Source organism: Carassius carassius, chromosome 17, assembly GCF_963082965.1.
Source record: "Carassius carassius chromosome 17, fCarCar2.1, whole genome shotgun sequence".
Classification (NCBI taxonomy): domain Eukaryota; kingdom Metazoa; phylum Chordata; class Actinopteri; order Cypriniformes; family Cyprinidae; genus Carassius; species Carassius carassius.
The window spans coordinates 10184698-10206988 of NC_081771.1; the positions used below are offsets into that span (position 1 = coordinate 10184698).

General features: G+C 39.3%; 1 protein-coding gene across 2 annotated transcripts; it reads left to right on the forward strand.

Annotated features, from left to right (window-relative positions):
- The first annotated feature begins 5667 nt into the window (after positions 1-5667).
- os9 (OS9 endoplasmic reticulum lectin) lies at positions 5668-20936 on the forward strand. Of its 2 annotated transcripts, XM_059570829.1 has the most exons (15): positions 5668-5868; positions 6165-6341; positions 6524-6587; positions 6819-6895; positions 7158-7256; positions 14234-14435; positions 15181-15342; positions 15766-15878; positions 16005-16047; positions 16180-16271; positions 16523-16756; positions 16846-17080; positions 18407-18616; positions 19259-19368; positions 19895-20936. In XM_059570829.1, the coding sequence occupies exons 1-15, from the start codon at positions 5719-5721 to the stop codon at positions 20030-20032; spliced, it is 2106 nt and encodes a 701-aa protein (XP_059426812.1). In that variant the 5' UTR covers positions 5668-5718; the 3' UTR covers positions 20033-20936. The 2 variants fall into 2 exon arrangements, with proteins under 2 accessions (XP_059426812.1, XP_059426813.1); XM_059570830.1 differs by lacking the exon at positions 18407-18616.
- The last annotated feature ends 1355 nt before the right edge of the window (positions 20937-22291 follow it).

Here is a 22291-nt window from a genome sequence, read left to right on the forward strand (position 1 = left end):
CAGATCATCGAGAGACACCGGAAGTTCCTCAGATTCGCTTTGGAGGGCAAAGCGTATCAGTACCGCGTTCTTCCCTTTGGCTTAGCGCTAGCTCCCCGTACATTCTCAAAATGCATGGACGCAGCTCTGGCCCCGTTGCGGCTCCGGGGCATCCGTGTGTTAAACTATCTGGATGACTGGCTGGTGTTAGCGCAATCTCAGACTCAAGCACACTCTCATCGAGATATTGTGCTGAATCATTTACACAGCCTGGGTTTACGCACAAACTTCCAGAAAAGTGTGTTAATCCCCTCTCAACGGATTACTTTTCTGGGAATAGAATTGGACTCTCGCGCGATGACAGCAAAGCTTTCTGTCCCGCGCGCTCAGTCGATTACGTCATGCGTTCAGCACTTCAGGGCGGGTCACACAGCGACAGTGAGACTGTGCCTCAGACTGCTAGGTCTAATGGCGGCGGCGCTTCCCGTGATCCATCTGGGTTTGCTTTACATGCGCCCGTTTCAGTGGTGGACGAAACGACAGAATATTTCACCCCGTTGTTCTCCGCATCGAACGATCTCGGTGACGCGGAGGTGTGTGATGTCGTTAAAACAATGGACATCAGCCGAATTTCTCCTCACCGGGGTTCGGCTGGGAATTTGTGCTTCCCGAGAGACTGTCACGACAGATGCGTCTTTGACCGGGTGGGGAGCTGTTTGTCAGGGGCGCCCAGCCCACGGAGTGTGGACAGCGGCACAACGCAGCTGGCACATAAACAAATTGGAATTACTGGCGGTTTTTCTGGCTCTCCAGTATTTTTTGAGTCTACTGACCGGCTGTCATGTGCTTCTCAGAACGGACAACACTGCGGTCGTGGCTTATCTGAACCATCAGGGAGGATTACGTTCTCGCCCCCTGTGCAGGCTGGCGAGGCGTATTCTTCTTTGGTCTCACGACAGATTTCTGTCGATCCGGGCTGTTCACATCCCCGGACGACTGAACTTCGGAGCGGATTTACTATCCAGACAGGCTCTGGAACAAGGGGAATGGAGATTACACCCCCAAACGGTGAATTACCTATGGCATATTTTCGGGGAAGCGAAAGTGGATTTATTCGCGTCAAGCACGACTACGCATTGCCCGATATGGTTCTCCCTATGCCCTCCATCACCCCTGGGTCTGGATGCGCTAGCTCACAGCTGGCCCAGGACCAGTTCGTATGCGTTTCCTCCGATTTGGCTGGTCCCAGCGGTATTATGCAGGATACGGCGGGACAGAGTGGGACAGCTGCTGCTGGTGGCTCCGCGATGGCACACACAGCCATGGGTTACGGATCTCATCAATCTGTTAGCGGGCTCTCCGGTGGAGATTCCCCTCAGACGGGATTTATTATCGCAAGCACAGGGACGGATCTGGCATCCGAGGCCAGATCTGTGGAACCTGTGGGCGTGGCCTCTGAGCGGAGTGAGTTGATATGTCCCGGTCTTTCTGCTGAAACTACCGAGACTATACTGAACTCTAGAGCAGTTTCTACGAGACGCTTATATGCTTTCAAGTGGAAACTGTTTATGACATGGTGTGAAACTCATGATGTGGATCCAGTTTACTGCCCTGTGGCTTCAGTACTGGAGTTTCTTCAAGACCGTTTTTCGGAGGGATTGACACCAGCCACCCTGAAGGTTTATGTGGCAGCTATCTCAGCTCACCATGAGCATATAGGTGGTGTTTCAGTGGGTCATCATCCACTGGTTTCTCGCTTTATACAGGGTGCGCGACGGTTGAGACCTTTCCACCCTGTGCGAGTTCCTTCATGGGATTTATCCATTGTGTTACTGGGTTTATCAGGGCATCCGTTTGAGCCCCTGGAAACTGTATCGGATAAGCTCCTGACTCTGAAGACACTTCTTCTCATGGCTTTATCCTCCCTCAAGAGAGTTGGGGATTTACAGGCTCTCTCTGTCTCACCCTCGTGCATGGAGTTTGCACCAGGCTCTGTGAAAGTGTTGTTGCGACCTAGGCCTAATTATGTTCCTAAGGTCGCATCTAATCCTTTTCATTTTCTGCAGGTGGTCCTGGAGGCTTTTTCTCCTGCTGCGACAGAGTCTGGAGATCTAAGTCTTTGCCCTGTGAGGGCGTTGAAGACTTATGTGGATCGCACTGCCCCATGGCGTGAGTCTGACCAGCTGTTTGTCTGTTTTGGACATAAGAATAAGGGCCATGCAGTTACGAAACAGCGCATGTCCCATTGGCTGGTGGAGGCTATTTCCTTGGCCTATGAGGTGCGCGGGCTCGCTTCGCCCTTAGGAGTAAAAGGTCATTCCACAAGAGCAGTGGCTTCTTCTCAAGCCTTTCTCAGTGGATCTTCTTTGAATGATATCTGTGCTGCGGCAGGCTGGTCCTCACCGAGCACTTTTATCAGGTCTTACAGTCTGGATGTGAGGATGGCTCCTGGCTCCCGGGTTCTCTCCGCTTGAGCAGATGCTTCCTTGGATCCAAGCTATCAGGTACGTCAGGCGTGATGGTATAGCGTTCCCATACGTGGTGACGTCACCGCAGCATCGAAGTGACCTATGAAAGGGAACATCTCGGTTACGTATGTAACCTTGGTTCCCTGAATAGGGAACGAGATGCTGCGGTTCTGGCCGTGCCATACCTTGATAGCTTTCTTCTCTTCTTCGTCATGAAATCTGAGGTAAATGGCGCGCGGCACCAGGTATATATATGCCTACGCATGCTGGGCGGTGCCACGTGCTATTTGGCCAATAAGATTGGCGGGATGGTATAGGGCTTCAGACATTCGTCACACCGAAGGTGTTCCCATACGTGGTGACATCACCGCAGCATCTCGTTCCCTGTTCAGGGAACCAAGGTTACATACGTAACCGAGATGTTGTGCTTGGTTTGATTACCTTTGAATATCTTGATTTCAAAAGTGTGGATTTCAGGAACAAAATGTAAAACTTTAAAACTGGTTTAAAAAACTCTGTTGGTCATCATCCACCATCCCCTGCATCAGATAAAAAAACAAAAGTTAAGTCTGAGAACGTTTACCCATGTCTTCATGTATGTGTGCAATAGTGACCTCATATATAGCTTGAGAAAATGTAAGTCTCCCCCATTAGAAGAGCTTCTGCAAACTAGGAAAAAAATAACAGGCAGAAGTGCAAGTATCAAACTGATGATTTGTAACAGATATATTAATTACAAACAAATCGCTTCTCCAAATGAGCTGTAGACTGTCATGCACTTCTATCTGACAACATTTTAAGGAGAAAAAAAGGTTAAATACTTCATAAGAGTCTTTATATCGTTCTTTATTTCTCACCTCACAGTTTTATCAATACAGTGAGCAAGTTTGTGCCACAATATGCTACACAACTTCAAACGACAAACTTATCAAATGTAGCAAAACAGAGGAATATGAGAAAATATTTAACAGCTGCTGGCCCATTTACTTGTAGCGTACCTCTGGCAAATCAGTGGCAAATCAGTGGCTGTAATCATTGAGTAAACATTTAAAATAACAAACAATTAATAACATTTAGTGCACAAATGAACACATATTCTACGTTTGCTTATCTTCATTCGAAAGTGAAACGTAATTAACCTACCTTGTTGAACAGTTTTTGTGATCCAGAGAACCAATATTTTCAGAGTCACTCAATTTTCAGGAAACTCATGAATATTCAAGTTTGCTCCGCCCAGCGTCATCGAAAATTTCAGAAATCGAATATTTCAGAACACCGGCCACCCTCTTTTGAGCCAGTGCCCCAGACTTATCTCCCACCCTGTCACACGTCTTTACTCTTTGAATATATCTCAATGAAATAGGCCTAAAAAAAAAATATTTGTACACCTTGGAACGTTAGCCAACCAATCAGATCCAAGCATTCAGCTGCCACATAAAGCAACATAATTTATATGATCAATAACATTAATAATAGACCATGCACCTATGAATGGAAAGACATCATCTTGCAGAGAGGCAAATCTTGTCATGTGGCATGATGCCTGCTATCCATTCAAACCACTTACAGGGATACTGGATCAGAGTGTTTAGAGCTGAAAGCAAATGGCCATCATACACAGGTAAACACGTAGACTAAATATGTGACCCTTAATCTGTCCACTTTATTATCTTACATTAATGATATTATCAATAAAAAAATTAACTCAGAAATAAGATATAGTCGTAGGCCTACTGTAGTGGATGTAGTAATGAAAAGTGACGTGACATACAGCCAAGTATGGTGACCCATACTCAGAATTTGTGCTCTGCATTTAACCCATCCAAAGTGCACAAACACACACAGCAGTGAACACACACACCCGGAGCAGTGGGCAGCCATTTATGCTCAGTGCCCAGGAAGCAGTTGCTCAAGGGCACCTTAGTCGTGGTATTGCCAGCCCAAGATTAAAACCCACAACCCTAGGGTTAGGAGTCAAACTCTCTAACCACTAGACCACAACTTCCCCTTTCAAATAAAATATTTTAATTTTGCCTTCTGTCTACTTACAAAGCCCCATTTACCACCTTTTCATTTCATTGCTCCTCTTGATCTGACATCATTCAATGAGAAGAGTTATTTTCCTCCAAAAAATAAAATATGTGTTTGTTTCAGAAGAAGTCAAAGTGTTCTAGCTACTCAATGAGTTTGTATGTTTTGTTTTTAAGTATTTAAACAGGTTTCAGACAAATATGGGCAGCCAGAGAGCTTGCCGCAAACTTTCTATCTCATTGTAAATAAAAATGTCATTTTTATTTATGCATTAATCATTCAAATTTCACTTGTATTTGAAAGGATGCTATTCAGCAAACATCAGGATGCAGCTGTTCTCTGTGTAATGAGGAAGCACTGACTAGGTACAAATACAGGAAGTACACATCCAAAACTTGACTGAAACGCTTTGTTTCATTTATATTTTGCAATTCTTTATTTTTGTTTGCAAAGATCACATTTACTTTTTCTCAATACTTTCATTTTTATTTGCAAAACTTTATTTTCTTTTGCAAAACTTTATTATTTTGTATATGTATGTGGCATTATATTGACTCCATAATCCTGTGGTCATAAATAAACTACAATAGGTTCAATGCTGCTGTAACCAATCCACTTTAAAGACAGAAATTTTGAAATAAGTGAACTATTAAAACTTAAACCAAAATTATGGCTTTTGTGAAATATCAACATTGCATGAACCTCCTGCTATCTGTGATTTGTTTACTTTTGCTGAGACTTCCATTGTTTATTTTCTCCATATAACTTATTTAGCACAATGACAATGTAACTTAGAGTAAAAGAAAGATGGATAATGAATAGGCTAATTACAAAGAGATACTATTTATATTTAATATAATGGCATTTTATTTCTCTCTCAGAGATTTTTTTATTCCCTCAAAAATGGTCCATGTTGCGAACACAACGTAGGCTACCTTGTGCGGCTGTGCGTTTTCACATGCTCTATAGCGACCCCATGAGTCCGAGGCCTAACATTACATTGATGTGCAAATACTCGGCGGGTCTCTCCAAGTCCAATAGAAGTGATTTTCGTGGCTGGTGGGTTGGCTATTACTGCATGTGATCCAATCAATGCATGTTCTAAACCTGACTGGCGTTGATATTATCCAATCACGTGTCAGCTTTTAACAGCATTGTCCAATCCCCGTTCCTTAGAGCACATTGACGTTCACCAAATAACAAGTCATTTGACAACGCTAGTTTGTGATATGAGAGAACTATGGTTTCCTCCTTGATTAACTGGTTAAGAGGATTATATGTTTTTTTCTTAACAGTTCTCCTGTCGGTCTTTGGTTTTTTGAATTTAGAGGAATTAAATGAAATGAAATATGGAATACAGATTCTTCCCGATCCTGTTATTATGGGACAGGTACGGTTGTTTTGGCTAGGGATGCAGTTAACTAGGGATGTATGTTTATTTTAGCTTTATGCAAAGCTTGACGAACCAGACATTAAGAAACAGTTTGCCTATGTGACATATTTTACTATTTTAAGTGTCTACTAAGTGACTCCAATAGACAATAGCAAAAGTTAGGTAAAAAAAAATCAGTATAGTAAAGTTAGCAATGTGGTGTAAACTATATCGACAAATTTACCTGATTCTCCTTTTCTAAGTTGATTCATTTTTTTTTGTGTCTTTCATCTTTTGTTTCTTCCTGTTTTTAGATGGAAGATGTGATGTTGGTCTCTAATAAATACAAGCAGCTGTATGAGTGTCGTTTGCCAGCTCAGACAGTGCGTTTCCATCAGGACCCGGTGTCAGAACCTGATGTTCAGGGCTACAGTGGCCCAGGAGTCCCTGATTTCCTCAAGCCCATGCAGACTGCACCATGCCTGGTTAAGGTTGACATCCCCTCTAATTCTGTCACAGTAACTTACAGACTGGAATATACACTAATACTGAATATACACAACCACTGACATTGGCAAAAGTACTTTTGGAGTGGACATGTTTGTTTGGATAATGACATTTTCGTGATGACGTCACGTGACATAAAACATGTTTATTTTTATTCTGTTTAAAGACCAAAGACTGGTGGACTTATGAGTTCTGCTATGGCCAGCACATCAGGCAATACCACTTAGAAGGTGTGTTAAATCATTAATGTCATGCCCCTTTATTAAAATTAGGCCTAAATTATGTTTCATCATGTTTAATGGAATTGTAGTATAGTGGTGTGATCCCAGGTATATCCTTGAGATTTTTAGTAGGGAAAAAAAATTATGAGTTTACGTTTTGCAGGATAACATGTAGTCTATAATGTGTATTTGCACTATTCAAGATTTTTTTTAAATGTATTCCATGTCTGTGATTTATAGATTCTGAGATCAAGGGAGATGTGCTCTTCTTGGGATATTATGATTCAGAGTTTGACTGGACCAATGAAACCACCAAGGTAAGTCCATAAGTTAATGTGCTTCATTTGATTATTTTTATTTATTTGTTGCATGTTATTCATTTTTTGATAATTACAGAAAATAGAGGAAATTCCATTTATAGCTAATAGTTAGTATTAGTAATACAGGGTGCAATGTTATGAACATGCTAACACATATATTCAGAAGTATGCTATTTGCATGCCATCTTTGTAGTTATCTTATGTATATTCATTTATTTGTTTTATATGAGTGTATTATTATTATTTTTTTCTATTTTAGGCATCTAAGCAGCATAAGCTAAAGAGGTATCATAGTCATTCATATGTCAATGGCTCTAAATGTGACTTGAACGGGAATCCTAGAGAGACAGAAGTCAGAGTAAGATTGCCCACACACACACGCATACATACTCGCGCACACACATGCATATTTCTCTCTCTCTCTCTCTCTCTCTCTCTCTCTCTCTCTCTCTCTCTCTCTCTCTCTCCTCTCTCTCTCTCCTCTCTCTCTCTCTCTCATATATACCAGTGATGGCGGGTCAATGTATTAATGACCCGCACCCGACCGACGTTTTCAACTAACCCGCCCGCAACTGGGACCGCAAAAAAAGGGAAAGAAAATATTGTACCCGACCCATTTCCTGACCCACATTTTTTAAAAGTAGTAAATGCTCATCAAAGCTTCATTGGGCCATAGACGTAGGAACTAGTCAAAAATAAACAAAAAAAAAACTTAATATATTCTAATTTTGTCAAGAATTATAAAAAAAATCGTCAGTAAGCTCATAATTTGTTCTAAAATAGTCTAGTCTGGCTATGTCTATTTTGATGTTTCTGTTCAGCAGACAGTGAGGTTCGGGTTTGTTCCGATCAGAGCTCGTGAGCGGAGAGCGCATTTCTCCATATATTCCGCTCCGCTCACTCATTCCGTGGGGTCTCGCTCAACCCAGAATGGCCTGATGGTTCGAAAATATGCAAGGAGACATTTAATTGTTTAGTAATAAACTGGTGTTTTCTGTGTCACTGCAAAGATGAAGTTGACGATGCGGACTTGCCACACCAAAGAGAAATGCACATTTCATATGGATTCATATGCACTCTGATATGGATCATCAGAGAGTAGCCTATTTATTTTGGTTTGAATATTTTCGTTTAAAAGTAGACATTTCAATCTTTCTGTAATATATAGCCTATATTTCTCAAATCTGTGAGGCACAAGCTGAGTTTCGGCACTCTTCCGTTTAGGGACAGTTCCCGAAATCTAAACTGTTGTCCCGAATCTGGCCCTAATTGTCCCGAAAATTATACGTAAGCAAAATGTTGAGTAGTTATTGTCTGATAAAGGGTTGAGTCGTCCTGCAACCAGCCCCCACCAGCTGCTCATTGGCTGCAGCATCTTTTTTCGAAGTTCTAAAAAAATACCGTAAGCGGCTAGGCACGAATTTAGATATTCATTTATCTAATTAATCTATATGCACAAAGACAATACGACCTTTTTGTCCCCTTTTTGTTTTAAATCTTGATGAAGAGAGCGCAAGTTGCTGCAGCTGCGAGGAGGACAGTGATGCACGTGTACAGGAGTGATTGACAGTTCGCGGCACTGTGTACAAAAAATACTCCGCTACACAATTATTTCATTATTTTCGTTTAAGCTTATTAGCGTTAGCGTTACAGAAAGGTCTGATTCACGCACTGTTACAACAGTCTTTTTTTTTTTTTTTTTTTTTTTACAATGACATTTGAGTTCATGATTTTAATGTTATTGTTTTTTGTGGCAGACTAAAGACTAATGACAGACGGTTGATCTTTGAATAAAAATGTGTTTAGTTAAGGTTTGAAATTCATTATCTTTTATTATAGACTACGCAGTCTAATATCAAGCCCCCCATCCCGTCACCCAAGACCGCAGACACCCCCCACCCCCGTCCCGAATTTCAGCCAATCTCATCTGGTCACCCTCCAGTTCACATGCAATTCAAGTGGTCGTGCCAGCGCCTCATTACATTGTCTGCTATATATTTGCTTCTTATTTATAAAATACGGGCAATTGATTGATAAAACATTGATCAAAATTAACATACAATTTATACAAAACGAAAATCTTTTAAAAAGAGTTTTCTATAAAACAAAACTTAATGAAGTCGTCAAAATCATGTTTTTTCAGCGTCTTCACCTTTTCTCTTGACGCCTCCATCTCTACCTGCAGACTGAGCTCGTGCGTCATCTTCGCGCCAGTTATTCAGCCAATAAAGTGTAGGCCTATGTATTTCAAAATTGTGTCTAGTACTATATTGATTACAAAGGTTTAATTGGCATTTTTATTTCAAACGACCCGACCGACCGCGACCCGAATATCATTAAAAATATTTTTGGATGACTCATAACCGCGGGCAACCGCGGGTGACCGCAGGCACCCGCTCATTTTGGATCAATACGCGCATCACTGATATATACATATATACAGGTGCTGGTCATATAATTAGAATATCATCAAAAAGTTGATTTATTTCATTAATTCCATTCAAAAAGTGAAACTTGTATATTATATTAATTCATTACACACAGACGGATATATTTCAAATGTTTATTTTTTTTAATTTTGATAATTATAACTGACAATTAAGGAATATCCCAAATTCAGTATCTCAGAAAATTTGAATATAACTTAAGACAAAAACAAAGAAAGGATTTTTAGAAATATTGGCCAACTGAAAAGTATGAAAATGAAAAGTATGAGCATGTACAGCACTCAATACTTAGTTGGGGCTCCTTTTGCCTGAATTACTGCAGCAATGCGGCGTGGCATGGAGTCAATCAGTCTGTGGCACTGCTCAGGTGTTATGAGAGCCCAGGTTGCTCTGATAGTGACCTTCACCTCTTCTGCATTGTTGGGTCTGGCATATCACATCTTCCTTTTCACAATACCCCATAGATTTTCTATGGGGTTAAGGTCAGGCGAGTTTGCTGGCCAATTAAGAACAGGGATACCATGGTCCTTAAACCAGGTACTGGAAGCTTTGGCACTGTGTGCTGGGGCCAAGTCCTGTTGGAAAATGAAATCTGCATCTCCATAAAGTTGGTCAGCAGCAGGAAGCATGAAGTGCTCTAAAACTTCCTGGTATACGGCTGTGTTGACCTTGGACCTCAGAAAACACAGTGGACCAACACCAGCAGATGACATGGCACCCCAAACCATCACTGAATGTGGAAACTTTACACTTGACCTCAAGCAACATGGATTGTGTGCCTCTCCTCTCTTCCTCCAGACTCTGGGACCCTTATTTCCAAAGGAAATGCAAAATTTACTTTCATCAGAGAACATAACTTTAAACCACTCAGCAGCAGTCCAGTCCTTTTTGAAGCGAGACGCTTCTGATGCTGTCTATTGTTCAAGAGTGGGTTGACCCAAGGAATCCGACAGCTGAAACCCATGTCTTGCATACGTCTGTGCGTAGTGCAGTGTTGTAGTCGAGTCACCAACTGTCGAGTCCGAGTCGAGTCTCGAGTCCCAGTGTTCGAGTCCGAGTCACCAAAGAAGAGACCGACTCGAGTCCAAGTCGAGTCACCATTACCAGAGTTCGAGTCTGAGTCGAGTCTCGAGTCCCAGTGTTCGAGTCCGAGTCACCAAAGAAGAGACCGACTCGAGTCCAAGTCGAGTCACCATTACCAGAGTTCGAGTCTGAGTCGAGTCTCGAGCTCCCAGTGCCTACATGTCTCCACTCTGGGACCTTCAAAGAACTGATGAAATGTATTAAAGAGGTTCTACATTAAACAAAAATGACACCACTGTCACGATTGCAAAGGGAGTTTATTTACTGATTTGACACATACACTTTGCAACACACTTTGCAACTTTACGACGCCATCAAAAGCATGTGTTTACTTCCATTGTTGTGAACTTGGATACCATAGGATTTTAGGAGTCAAAATTGCGTCATCCGTCTGACACCGTGACCATTGCAACAGATGAAAAAATTGTGTAATCTGATGCAGTGACTATCGCAACATACAAAAAAAAGAATGTAATCTGATCTGACACAGTGACTACAGGTAGTAAATTATCTACAGACAAAAAAAATTTGTAATCTGAACCAGAAATTAGACATCGTCGACGTCTGATGCCAAATTGTCAAACATCGCCCAACCCCCAGCTTCTTCTGTTTATTATCATATATGCATTAGTCAATAATAGTTTTTTTTAAAAGCTAACATTAGCCAATGGAAAGCATTTTACTTACTTTTCTGGGTACATCCGCGACAGGTGTTAAAGTTAAAAGTTTGAAGTTGTCCCATTCTTTACCTCAATTGTGCGATTACACACACAACATTTAGCACTGCTCTTTCCAGCATTAGATGCAAAATTGGTGTAGGCGAAGTTCACGGTCTGGGAAACATCTTTCTGCATTTTCCAAATGTGAACATTTAGCCCTCGAATCATGCATGAGCGTAAAGTGAGTGACGCCAGTGAGTGTGTTGTCAAGCAAAGGGAGCGAGCGGTAGCAGTGTCTGTGAGGGGAAAAAAATAGATCCCGGCTGGTCTTGGGCACGAAACAGGAAAAGTGTAACACCTTATGTAATTTTTTTACAACATATTTAGTCAAAAACAACGTGATGAATGCTCAAGTCCGATTTTATATATTCTCGAGTCCGAGTCCAAGTACGAGTCATCAGTCCGCGAGGCCAAGTCGAGTCACAAGTCCAGAGAATGGAGTCTCGAGTCGGACTCGAGTCCAAAGAATAGTGACTCGAGTCCAAAGAATAGTGACTCGAGTCGGACTCGAGTCCGAGTCCATGACTCGAGTACTCCATCACTGGCGTAGTGGTTTTTGAAGCACTGACTCCAGCTGCAGTCCACTCTTTGTGAATCTCCCCCACATTTTTGAATGGGTTTTGTTTCACAATCCTCTCCAGGGTGCAGTTATCCCTATTGCTTGTACACTTTTTGTTTTTTCTACCACATCTTTTCCTTCCCTTCGCCTCTCTATTAATGTGCTTGGACACCGAGCTCTGTGATCAGCCAGCCTCTTTTGCAATGACCTTTTGTGTCTCACCCTCTTGTGCAAGGTGTCAATGGTTGTCTTTTGGACAAGTCAGCAGTCTTCCCCGTGATTGTGTAGCCTACAGAACTAGACTGAGATAATTTAAAGGCCTTTGCAGGTGTTTTGAGTTAATTAGCCGATTAGAGTGTGGCACCAGGTGTCTTCATTATTGAACCTTTTTACAATATTCTAATTTTCTGAGATACTGAATTTGGAATTTTCCTTAGTTGTCAGTTATAAACATCAAAATTAAAAGAAATAAACATCTGAAATATATCAGTCTCTGTGTAATGAATTAATTATAATATACAAGTTTCAGTGAAATTCAGTTAAATAAATCAACATTTTGATGATATCCTAATTATAGGACCAGCACCTGTGTGTGTGTGTGTGTATATATATATATATACACACACACACACACACACACACACACACACACACACACACAGTGCCATGAAAAGGTTTTTGCCCCCTTCCTGTTTTTTATTTTTTGTATATTTATCACAATTAAAAGATTTGAATATTACACAAAGATAAAGCAAGTAAGTACTAAAGGCAGTTTGTAAATTATGATCTCATTTGTTAAGGGAAAAAAAGCTGTCCAAAGCTACCTGGCCCTACATTAAAAATTAATTTGCCCCATACGGTTTAATCATGAAAGAACTGAAATAGTTAACAAAATAGTTGACGTATCAGTATGGAAAGGGTTATAAGGCCATTTCTAAGGCTTTGTGACTGCAGCGAACCATGTTCAGAGCCATTATCCAACAAATGGGAAAATTGGGAACAGTAGTGAACCCTACCATGAGTGGCCAGCCAACCAAATTTACTCCATGAGTGCAATGATGACTCATCCAGGAGATCATAAAAGAACCCAGAACAACTTCTAAAGAACTGCAGGCCTCACTTGCCTCAATTAAGGTCAGTGTTCATGATTCAACAATAAGAAAGAGACTGAGCAAAAACGGCATTCATGAGAGCGTTTCAAGGCAAAAGCCACTGCTGACCAAAAAGACAAAAATACATTTGGGCAAATATTCTGTAGACTGATGAGGCAAAAGTTAAATTTTTTTGTAAGGTGTGTGTTCTGTTACTTCTGGCGTAAAACCAACACAGTCTTTCATAAAAAAGAATCATACCAACAGTCAAACGTGGTGGTGGTAGTGTGATGGTCTGGGGATGCTTTGTACCTTCAGGACCTGAATCACTTGCCATAATTTATGGAAGCGTGAATTCGGCACTCATTCAGAAAATCCTGAAGGAGTATGTCTGGATGTCAGTTTTGACCTCAAGCTCAAGCGCATTTGGGTTATGCAGCAGGATAATGATCCCAAACACGCCAGCAAGTCCACCTCTGAATGGCTCAAGAAAAAAAAAGGTTTTGGAGTGGTCAAGTCAAAGTCTGGACTTAAATCATGCTGTGGCATGACCTTAAACATTGTATTCATGCTCGAAAACCCTCCGATGTGGCTGAATTAAAACAATTCTGCAAAGAACAGTGGGCCAAATTCCTCCACAGCGATGTGAAAGACTCATTGCCAGTCACTGCAAAGCTTGCTAGCAATTGTTAATGCAAAAGGGTGGCACAGCCAGTTATTAGATTCAGGGTGCAACTACTTTTTCATGTAGTGCCAAGCAGGTTTGAACAGATTTTTTCCCTTAAAAAATGTAAAAAAATATTTCAAAACTGCATTTTGAATTTACTCGGATTTATCTTTTTAACATTAAAATTTGTTTGATGATCTTAATGTTTTAAGTGTGACAAATGTGAAAAAAAAGCTTTTCACAGCACTATATACACTATATACATACATACATGCATATTATATATGTGTATATATATGAAAGTATTACTTTAATTTTGAAATTATGCATAAATTTATCAAAACCATAGTACAGACTTATACATTGTTAAAAAAAAATCAGTTCCAGGGAATCCTGAAAAAATGTTTCCACAACAATATGAACTGTTTTCCACATTTTAAAATGTATTAAAAAGTAATTAATATTTCACATTATTACATAGACTGTGTATGAATAGGAACAAATCACAGCAGCCATCTATTAGAAAGTCATCCCAGTGGAGTTTAAGCTGTTAGGGAGGGGTCAAAGTAGTTTTGAAACTAAATGTTAAAAAGATCATATAGTGTACCGGTAAGTCAAAAGCCATAATGTGAAAATGTGTTTTATGACTGTGAAAAATTATATTTTGGGATTGAGTTACTGCTGTGCTATGTCATTTGAATCCAATAACAATGATCATCTAAATCAATGTATGTGTGTGTGTGTGTATGTGTGTGTGTGTTTTCAACAGTTTGTATGTGAGGAGGGCTCTAGTGACTATATCGCAAGGGTAGATGAACCTCAGTCCTGTCGCTACGTCTTAACAGTGCACACCTCTCGTACATGCCAGCATCCCCTCCTGCGCCCACCTTCCACTGCCAAGCCCCAAGGCATTGTGTGCCAACCTGCTCTCAGCGCCCAGCAGTATATGTACTATGTCGAGGCTCAAGTCTGTAAGTACGAGAGGTTCAGTTTTTTCTGTCCATCAGGACTTTGTCATTTAGTTAAAAACATAATGGGCAATATCTCAAATATGCCTAATATGTTTGACATGATTTTTCTAGTAATACACAATTTAACAATGTTGTGGATGAAATCTTTTTATTTGGCTTTTAAAGAGCATTTCATATGACTGGTTTCACAATCCTTCCTTGTTGTGTATCTATGTTTTCAAAACATCTCAGATTTAAAAATCAGTGGTACAAGTGATGTACAAAATCAGTTGAAACGCTATATATAAATATATTTTAGAAGGGCTGGGCGATATATAGATTTTTCTTCATGAGCGATTCAATGTGAGGCAATACCGTTTATATCATCATTCATAATGCAGATTCATTTAGAAATAATGCTTAGAGAAGCAGAAGAGTTCTGCTTTGGCTTTAAGAAGATAATATTTCCTTTAGCAAAACTGAGCACAAACAGACAATATTGTGTCTAAAATGTAACACAATATTAAGTTCTTATGATCTTCTCTGTTATCATATCACATTATTATTGACTATTAGAATTACATTCAATTGATTGATTAGATAGACAGCTCGGTCCCACTGCACAAGTGATATTCTATTAGATAAGCTCTCCAGAGATGCAGTCAGCCTACATTTAATCTCATTCTGTTCTCCAGTTGATTCATTATTTTTAGCTTATTGACATGTCTCTTTCTATCTCTCTCTCTCCTCCTTTCTCTGTACTCAGCTGACACTAAACGTAAAGTGGAGCAGATCTCGGAAGAGCTCAAGAACCTAGATGAAATTCTGTCCAAGGATGACAAGAACAAGGGATTGCAGGACGACAAAACAGATGAGAAACCTGCAGTCCATTCAGATGAGCCTCCACTTTCAGAGTCAGAAACAAAAGGTCTGCATGCAATGATTTGATTTGTTTATCCAACCACAATCTCTTACGCTCTAGCCTAAATCATGCAGTTATAAAAGAATACATTGGGTGGCGCTGTGTAAATGTGACATTGAGGTGCTGAGAAGTGATACCATGCACTTTCAAGTCTTGTTTGTACTAAAACTATTACAGTGTTTATTTTCAAATCCTCATTTTTTTAATCAAACATAATTAGTGTGTATGCTTGTTTGTGCATATTTGTATATTTGATATCAACGTTAACATTATACATATTTTACATTTTCTCCAGGTTAACCTGGCTTTTTTGGTCTTGGTTTTACGATCTCTCTCTCTTTTTTAGATTTCTCTCTTTGTTTTGTTGGCAGCTTTTGTGCAGCATTCAAACAGTATGACATTTCTGTGTGCATGTTAATCGGTCAACAGAGGGTGAAGTACTTGAAGTGGTGGGCTCAGTGAGTGAAGAGTCTGAGGACAAGGACTTCTGGGATGGAGTTACCAAACCAGCAAGCACAGAGTCAAGCACACCTGACTCAGAGGTGCAGCATCATTTAAAGCATATCTTCAACCTGTTATATAAACCATAAGTCTATTGCCTTTACGCTTGTTTAAAGAACCCTTTGAGGGGGCACTGATCATAACCATGGTTTACAACTGTCTTACAGAACCCTCAGGAGCCCAAGGACAGCCAGTTACATGAAAATGACAGTAAGAGAATTAATCAAAGTTTAAATAGACCCTGTTTAAGTCTATTTACGATTATAGCATCAATCAAGTTTTCCTTAATGAAAGCAGTGCACTTTCTTCATTTTTTATGTTCATCTGTCTTTTTCTCTTTAGTATTTGGAGAGGAAAAATTTAATTTTAAAATCATCACAGACCCTGCAGACCTCATGAAATTTGTACAACATCTCAGAGAGAGCAACCAAAAAGTACGTATTTTTGAATCTGTGCAAAGGCTTTGACAGAAGCTGATTTGTCAGCCAACATCTTGTCGTCTGGAGAATATTGGCAAAAAACTTGGCAAAAATTACAAAAGCGCCTATGGTAATTGCATATTGTCTTGCAGTTTTTCAAAATATCCTGCCATAAAGTGTTTCAAAGACCCTGTGTCAAGCAAAAAGCCACTCACCCATTGAAAACACATATCGATTGACCATTCATTTGTATGCTCTATGTTCAGAACAGAAAAGCCGAACTGGAAAAAGAGAGCCAGCAGAAGAGAGAGGAGCAGGAGGAGGAGGAGAAAAGAGTGGAGAGGGCAGCAGGAAGGGAGGTGGAGGTAGAGGAAGGGGATGAGGATGAAAGATTCCTGCAGGAGGAGGAGGATGAGATGGCAGATCTGTCCGTTCCCTCCTCTAAGATGGAAGAGATAAAAGAAGAGATGCAGAAAGAGTTCGACAACATCATAGAGGAAGTACGAATTGTTACTGCTATAGCCTGCTCATGTAAAAATCAGCCAGAAGACTTGGCAGTGAATATATTCTATTGTGTTCTACCTCCCAGGCTCAGCAGGAGTTAGAGAACGAAGGTCTTAAGGGCGAGTTTGATCACACTCAGGCTACGCAAACTCTAGATAACACACTGGGGAAACTTTTGGACCGCCTTGAAGACAAGACCGGATATGAGAGTGAACCAGAAACAGAAAAAAATACAGACATGCATAAAAACACACACTCGCAGCATAAGACAGAGGGAGGCCCTTCTCCTGGCAGCCCAAACCTGGTTCCCAAAACACCTGGTAAATATATAGAAAGGATGCTGAGTGAACAGGTGCATGAATGAACAGATGGTAGAATGAATGGCTCATTAAATTGCTGGTAACTTCCATCTTTGCACCCCAGGAATTCACAGAACCTGCTTCTGAGCATATTATACTATACACATATAGTGTAATGTCTGTAAATATTAACAGAACCTGCTTCTGAACATATTATACTATACATATATAGTATAATGTCTATTCCCTAAATGTGTGTATGATGGATATATATGCATTTAACAGTGGCCCTGAAAAGTAATAATCTGAAAACAAATTATGCTAGACCTTTTCACTTCACTCCAATTTAACCTTTCCCTGTTCTCAAAGACAAATTATTGGCAAATTATCTTAATTTTTAATGATAACATTAATGTACAGAATTTCAGGGTTTGTAAGGTTATTTTAAAATGTTTATGAAGGAAGTATTTTACGCTTACCAAGGCTAAATTTGTTTGATGAAATACTGTAAAAACTGTAATGTTATGAACAATAATTTATTACGATATATTCTAAAATATATTTTATTCCTGTGATGGAATGGCCGAAATACGACTATTTGAAAATCTGGAATCTGAGGGGGCAAAATAATCAAAATATTGAGAAAACCTCCTTTAAAGTTGTCCAAATTAAGTTCTTAGCAATGCATATTACTAATCATAAATTCAGTTTTGATATATCTACAGTAGGTAATTTACAAAATATCTTTGAAATATAAACTTAATATCCAAATTATTTTTTTTGCATAAAAGGAAAATTGATAATTTTGACTCATACAATGTTAGCTATTGCTAAAAAATATACCCGTGCTACTTTTGACTGGATTTGTGGCCGAGGGTAACAAATCATTCTAATATGCTGATTTGGTTCTCAAGAAACATTTCAGATTATTTTCTATGTTAAGAACTCTTCAACATGTTTGTAATAATTTTTTTCAGGTTTCTTTGATGAATGGAGAGTTAAAAAGAACTCCATATATTTGAAATAGAAATCTATATCAATATATATATTTTATACTATCACTTTTGACAGTTAAATGCATCCTTGCGTAAAAAAAAACACACCAACCTTTTGAAGGTTTGCATTAATGTATTTTCAACATATTATGGTCCAAATACTTTGTGGGTCCACTGTATGCTTTATCTGTATACTAAATCATTGTCGCCACTTACACTAATACTACACAGTGTCATACTGTTGTGCCATTGATGGTGTTAGAGAGAGACTATGATATGTAAAATAGGGAGGGGGAATTTTCCGCCCATCTCTGCGGTAACCTCCCCTTCCCTCTGTCTCTCATCACCCAAGCCCAAGCGGGCAGCAGTGGCGAGCAGGTAAAAGTCAGGGTGACTAAGTATAAGGTGGGTGGAGGTGTGGCTGCAGGAGCGGTTACCGGGGGCAACGATGATGATGAGGGGGGTGTGAAGGTGAAGGAACGGGGTGAGGGCGACCCCCAGTGGCAGCAGATTCAGGAAGTGGTCAAAGAGCAGCTAGAGAGAGCCGGCATCAAGGCCGAAGGTAGGCCAGAACACACTAACACACACACCAAAGTATTCTTATTTCAGAAATAAAGTGTTTCATCCTGAAATCTTAAATTATTCTTCTTCCTGGGCTTTGCTCTGAGTAACTTGTTTTCTCAAATAAGCATAACTGTTCTTCACTTTGACTCTATTCCTCTAAAACACTTCTAGACATACGTGTTTCACAATTCATTTAGATGCCAGTGATTTTGTTTTTCTCTTGATGCTGGCTTGCATGGCTGCAGAGAACGGTGGAGGAGGTTTTTTTCAGCCTTAAGAATGGCTTTGAAAGAAAGCATTATAGGATTTGTGTGCACTCACATTTGTCAGTAGAGGGTGGTGGCTGTCATTCCAGTTCTTTTGGTTTTGGAGTAGATCTGATGTTAAGGCTGAGAGAATGTGAAAATTTAGGAGTGTGACAGCATTTCGTTTACCCTTCCTATTTTCTACAGCCTTTATTACCATCTATGCATGCATCATTTCTGTCACTACTTATTTCTTCTACCAGCTGTGTGTATGGGAATGAAAAATAATCATTTTGTTATTCTGTCTATTGTTGGACTAACAATATATAATAATGTTATACAATAATGTTAATGTACTTGGGTGTGGACTAAGGATTCTTGGGCCTGTTTTTCAGGAAAGATTGAGGTGAAGATTTTAACCCGTAAAACAGCAGAGGAAGCGGGTGACCAGTGGCTCACTGAAGAGGATACAAAATCATTTAGAGAGCTTCTCATCAACCTTCTGGTATGAAGCTATACACACAACTATACCTGCAACATGTTAAAAGCAATACCTAACTGCAAGTCCACTAAAGTAGTCCTACACGTAGAATGAAGTTTTTTTCATCTTTTGAGAAAAGAGTTCACATTTGTGACATTGCAGTAAAATTTGGAGGGTGAGAATGTCCATTGTAAATGGTGTGGCGATGCATGAAGCAGCTTACACAGAAATCACTTTCAAAACAAGAAGCTTTCTGATGGTCAATGTGGTAAATTCAGGGAATTTGTTGTGCAGATTTCTATTTGAATGTATACTGAATATCGCCTGTGAAATTTAGCAAAAAATAGGGCAGAGAAAGGAGGAAATGAACTTATGACTACTATTTAAATTAATTACCGTGATTTTATATTGTTGGAAAATGTGTGATGTTACCATTATAATATAAACACCCTATATACGGTACATTTCAGTGTCTGTTAAGGAAAATGCCCTTGTTTCTTACACTGATTCAACAGGTAAATAAATTGGTTTTTCCTTCTTTTGTATGCAGACGGGAGGTACGGAAGAAGTGTATAAAGAGCAGAAGAGACAGCAAGAGTTGGAGAATAACTACAAATTTGTCTGGGGAGAAAAACAGAAAGAAAGCCAGTCCACAGGAAAGAGTGATTCTGATGAAGCAGACTTTTGAGCTTTTCCTAAAGTACTGTTAACCAAGAAGGGCAGCCAGCATTCTATGAACTATAAACTGACTGGTCATCTCATGCATTGCAACCAATCTGCTCTCTCAGATCGTTTAAGTCATGTGAGCCCTGTGAGTGGTGCAGTCCACTGCCGTGAATTCTGATTATTCTGTATGAGCATCTGTGAGGGATTTATATCTTGCTTGATTTCAGTCTTGGGATTTTTTTTTTCTTCATAAACAAATACAAACAGTTCAGTTGTGTTGACGATGCAAATTGAATGAAAGATGAGCCAATGTAATGCACATAGAAGCAGTGTCCTACCTCCATTATCTTCTGGCTTATAAATCATGTTTTTTTTTTTTTTTTCAATATTGTTTGGCCACAGGTTCACAGCTGAGGGAAACATCTAAATCTACTTTCTCCAACAAATCCTAAAGCTGATCCTCACCTAAGCAAAAAAAAAAAAAGTGTCCACTGCTTCAGTTTTGTCTCAGCTTATCTTTTTTGACAAGTTTGTTTGTGCAGACAGCCCAGGTATAAGATGCAAAGTTAGTTTAAAAATTGGATGAAAACTGTTGCCAGACATTTGGAATCTACTGCATTTAGCCAGTGCGTTCATGTCAAGGGATCTTTTTGATGTAAATGTTTTAAATGATCATCATACTTTAGTCAGTTGTAAATGTTGCTGCAGCATTCGATTTGTGATAATTTAAGGCATACTTTCAGTTTCTGTTTTCTAATGTAAACACACTTGCCCTTTTGTGAGGGATTGAATGGTTAAAGCGATTTATCCAAAAAATAAATAAAAAAAACAGATAACAATGAAGTATGTCTTGAGATGTCCTTGCACTATCTCTGTGAGAGCCCCTGTATTTGGAAAACCATAAAATAAAGAAGAAAAAGATTGATGGCGGTACATGCGTGTTAGCCAATCAGAACCTGGTGGCATACGTTTTGGGCGGGACTACTTGTTTAATTCAAGTTTATTTGTATAGCACTTTTCACAATAAAAATTGTTGCAAAACAGCTTTACAGGAAATTAAGTTTCTACAATATATTTAGTAGTAGCTTATCAGTGGTGACTGTCAAGTTGATGTACATATGGAAGAAATGTACAATCAAACAGATGATGAACACTATTAACAACAATGATTATATTTAGCAATCAAACCTGTAGGAAAATTTGGTAGTTCTGTGTGTTGTTTCAGGGTTGGCATCATCTCTTCTCTGGTGTTCTGTCATCGCAGATCTTTTAAGGGTTGGACCCAGACAGAAGCTTGTGGAATTCCTAGTTATCACCGGATGTCAATCCCGTGGCAGAATCAGAGAAACAAATAGAGACATAATTAGCGTAGCTTTGGTTCCAACCAAGCAAAAAGATTTGTTCAATCCAAGCTAAAAATAATAATGTGCATTTGATCAGATATAATTGCAAAACAAGATTATGAGATGCATTATGTGAATTCTTGGCTAAAGATATGTGTCTTTAATCTGGAAGTAACAGTATGTGTATTTAAAAGGAAGTAACAGTACATCCATCTAGTTGCAAATTGTAAACCAAGAGATTCTGTGTACCTTTTTTTTCTCTGAACAGATTGATCTCTGTCTTATCCAAATTGAATTAAAGAAAATTATTGGTCATCCAATCTTTTACATTAACACACTCTGTTAGCTTAGATAATTTAAAAGTTTCATCTGGTGTTGTTGAGTTGAGTATCAACAGCTTAACAATGGAAACTAATCCAGTTTTTTCTAAAAATATTAACAAGGGGCAATATGTAAATTAAAAATAGCAGAGGACCTAGGACAAATCTTTGTGGCACTCCATACTTGTGCTCCCTGTTTAAATAAAGTGGTAGTGATTGGACAGGTAAGATCTAAACCATCTTAAAACCTGCCCTTGAATACCTGTATTGTTTTGTAATAAGTATGAGTATGTCATGATCTATAGTGCCGAACGCAGCACTGAGATCAAGTAAAACTATTGAAATTGCAGCCTTGGTCTGACACAAGAAGCAAATCATTTGTAATTTTAACAAGTGCAGTTTCTGTGCTATGGTGGGGCCTGAAACCTGACTGAAATTGTTCATAGAGATATAATTTTTTTTTTTTGCAAGGAGCAGAATTGAGCAAATGCAATTTTTCTAAAATGTTAGACTGAAGCGGAAGGTTTGAAATGGTCTGTAAATTGCCAGTTCACTAGGATCTAGATATGGTTTCTTAATAAGAGGCTTAATAATAATTTAAAACAAGTGAAAAGTGTT

Coding starts and splice junctions, on each gene's coding strand:
- os9 (XM_059570829.1), top strand. CDS start 5,719: ATGGTTTCCTCCTTGATTAACTGGTTAAGAGGATTATATGTTTTTTTC. Junction 6,342..6,523: donor CTGCACCATGCCTGGTTAAG/GTTGACATCCCC, acceptor TTCTGTTTAAAG/ACCAAAGACTGGTGGACTTA. Junction 17,081..18,406: donor CCTGGTTCCCAAAACACCTG/GTAAATATATAG, acceptor TCATCACCCAAG/CCCAAGCGGGCAGCAGTGGC.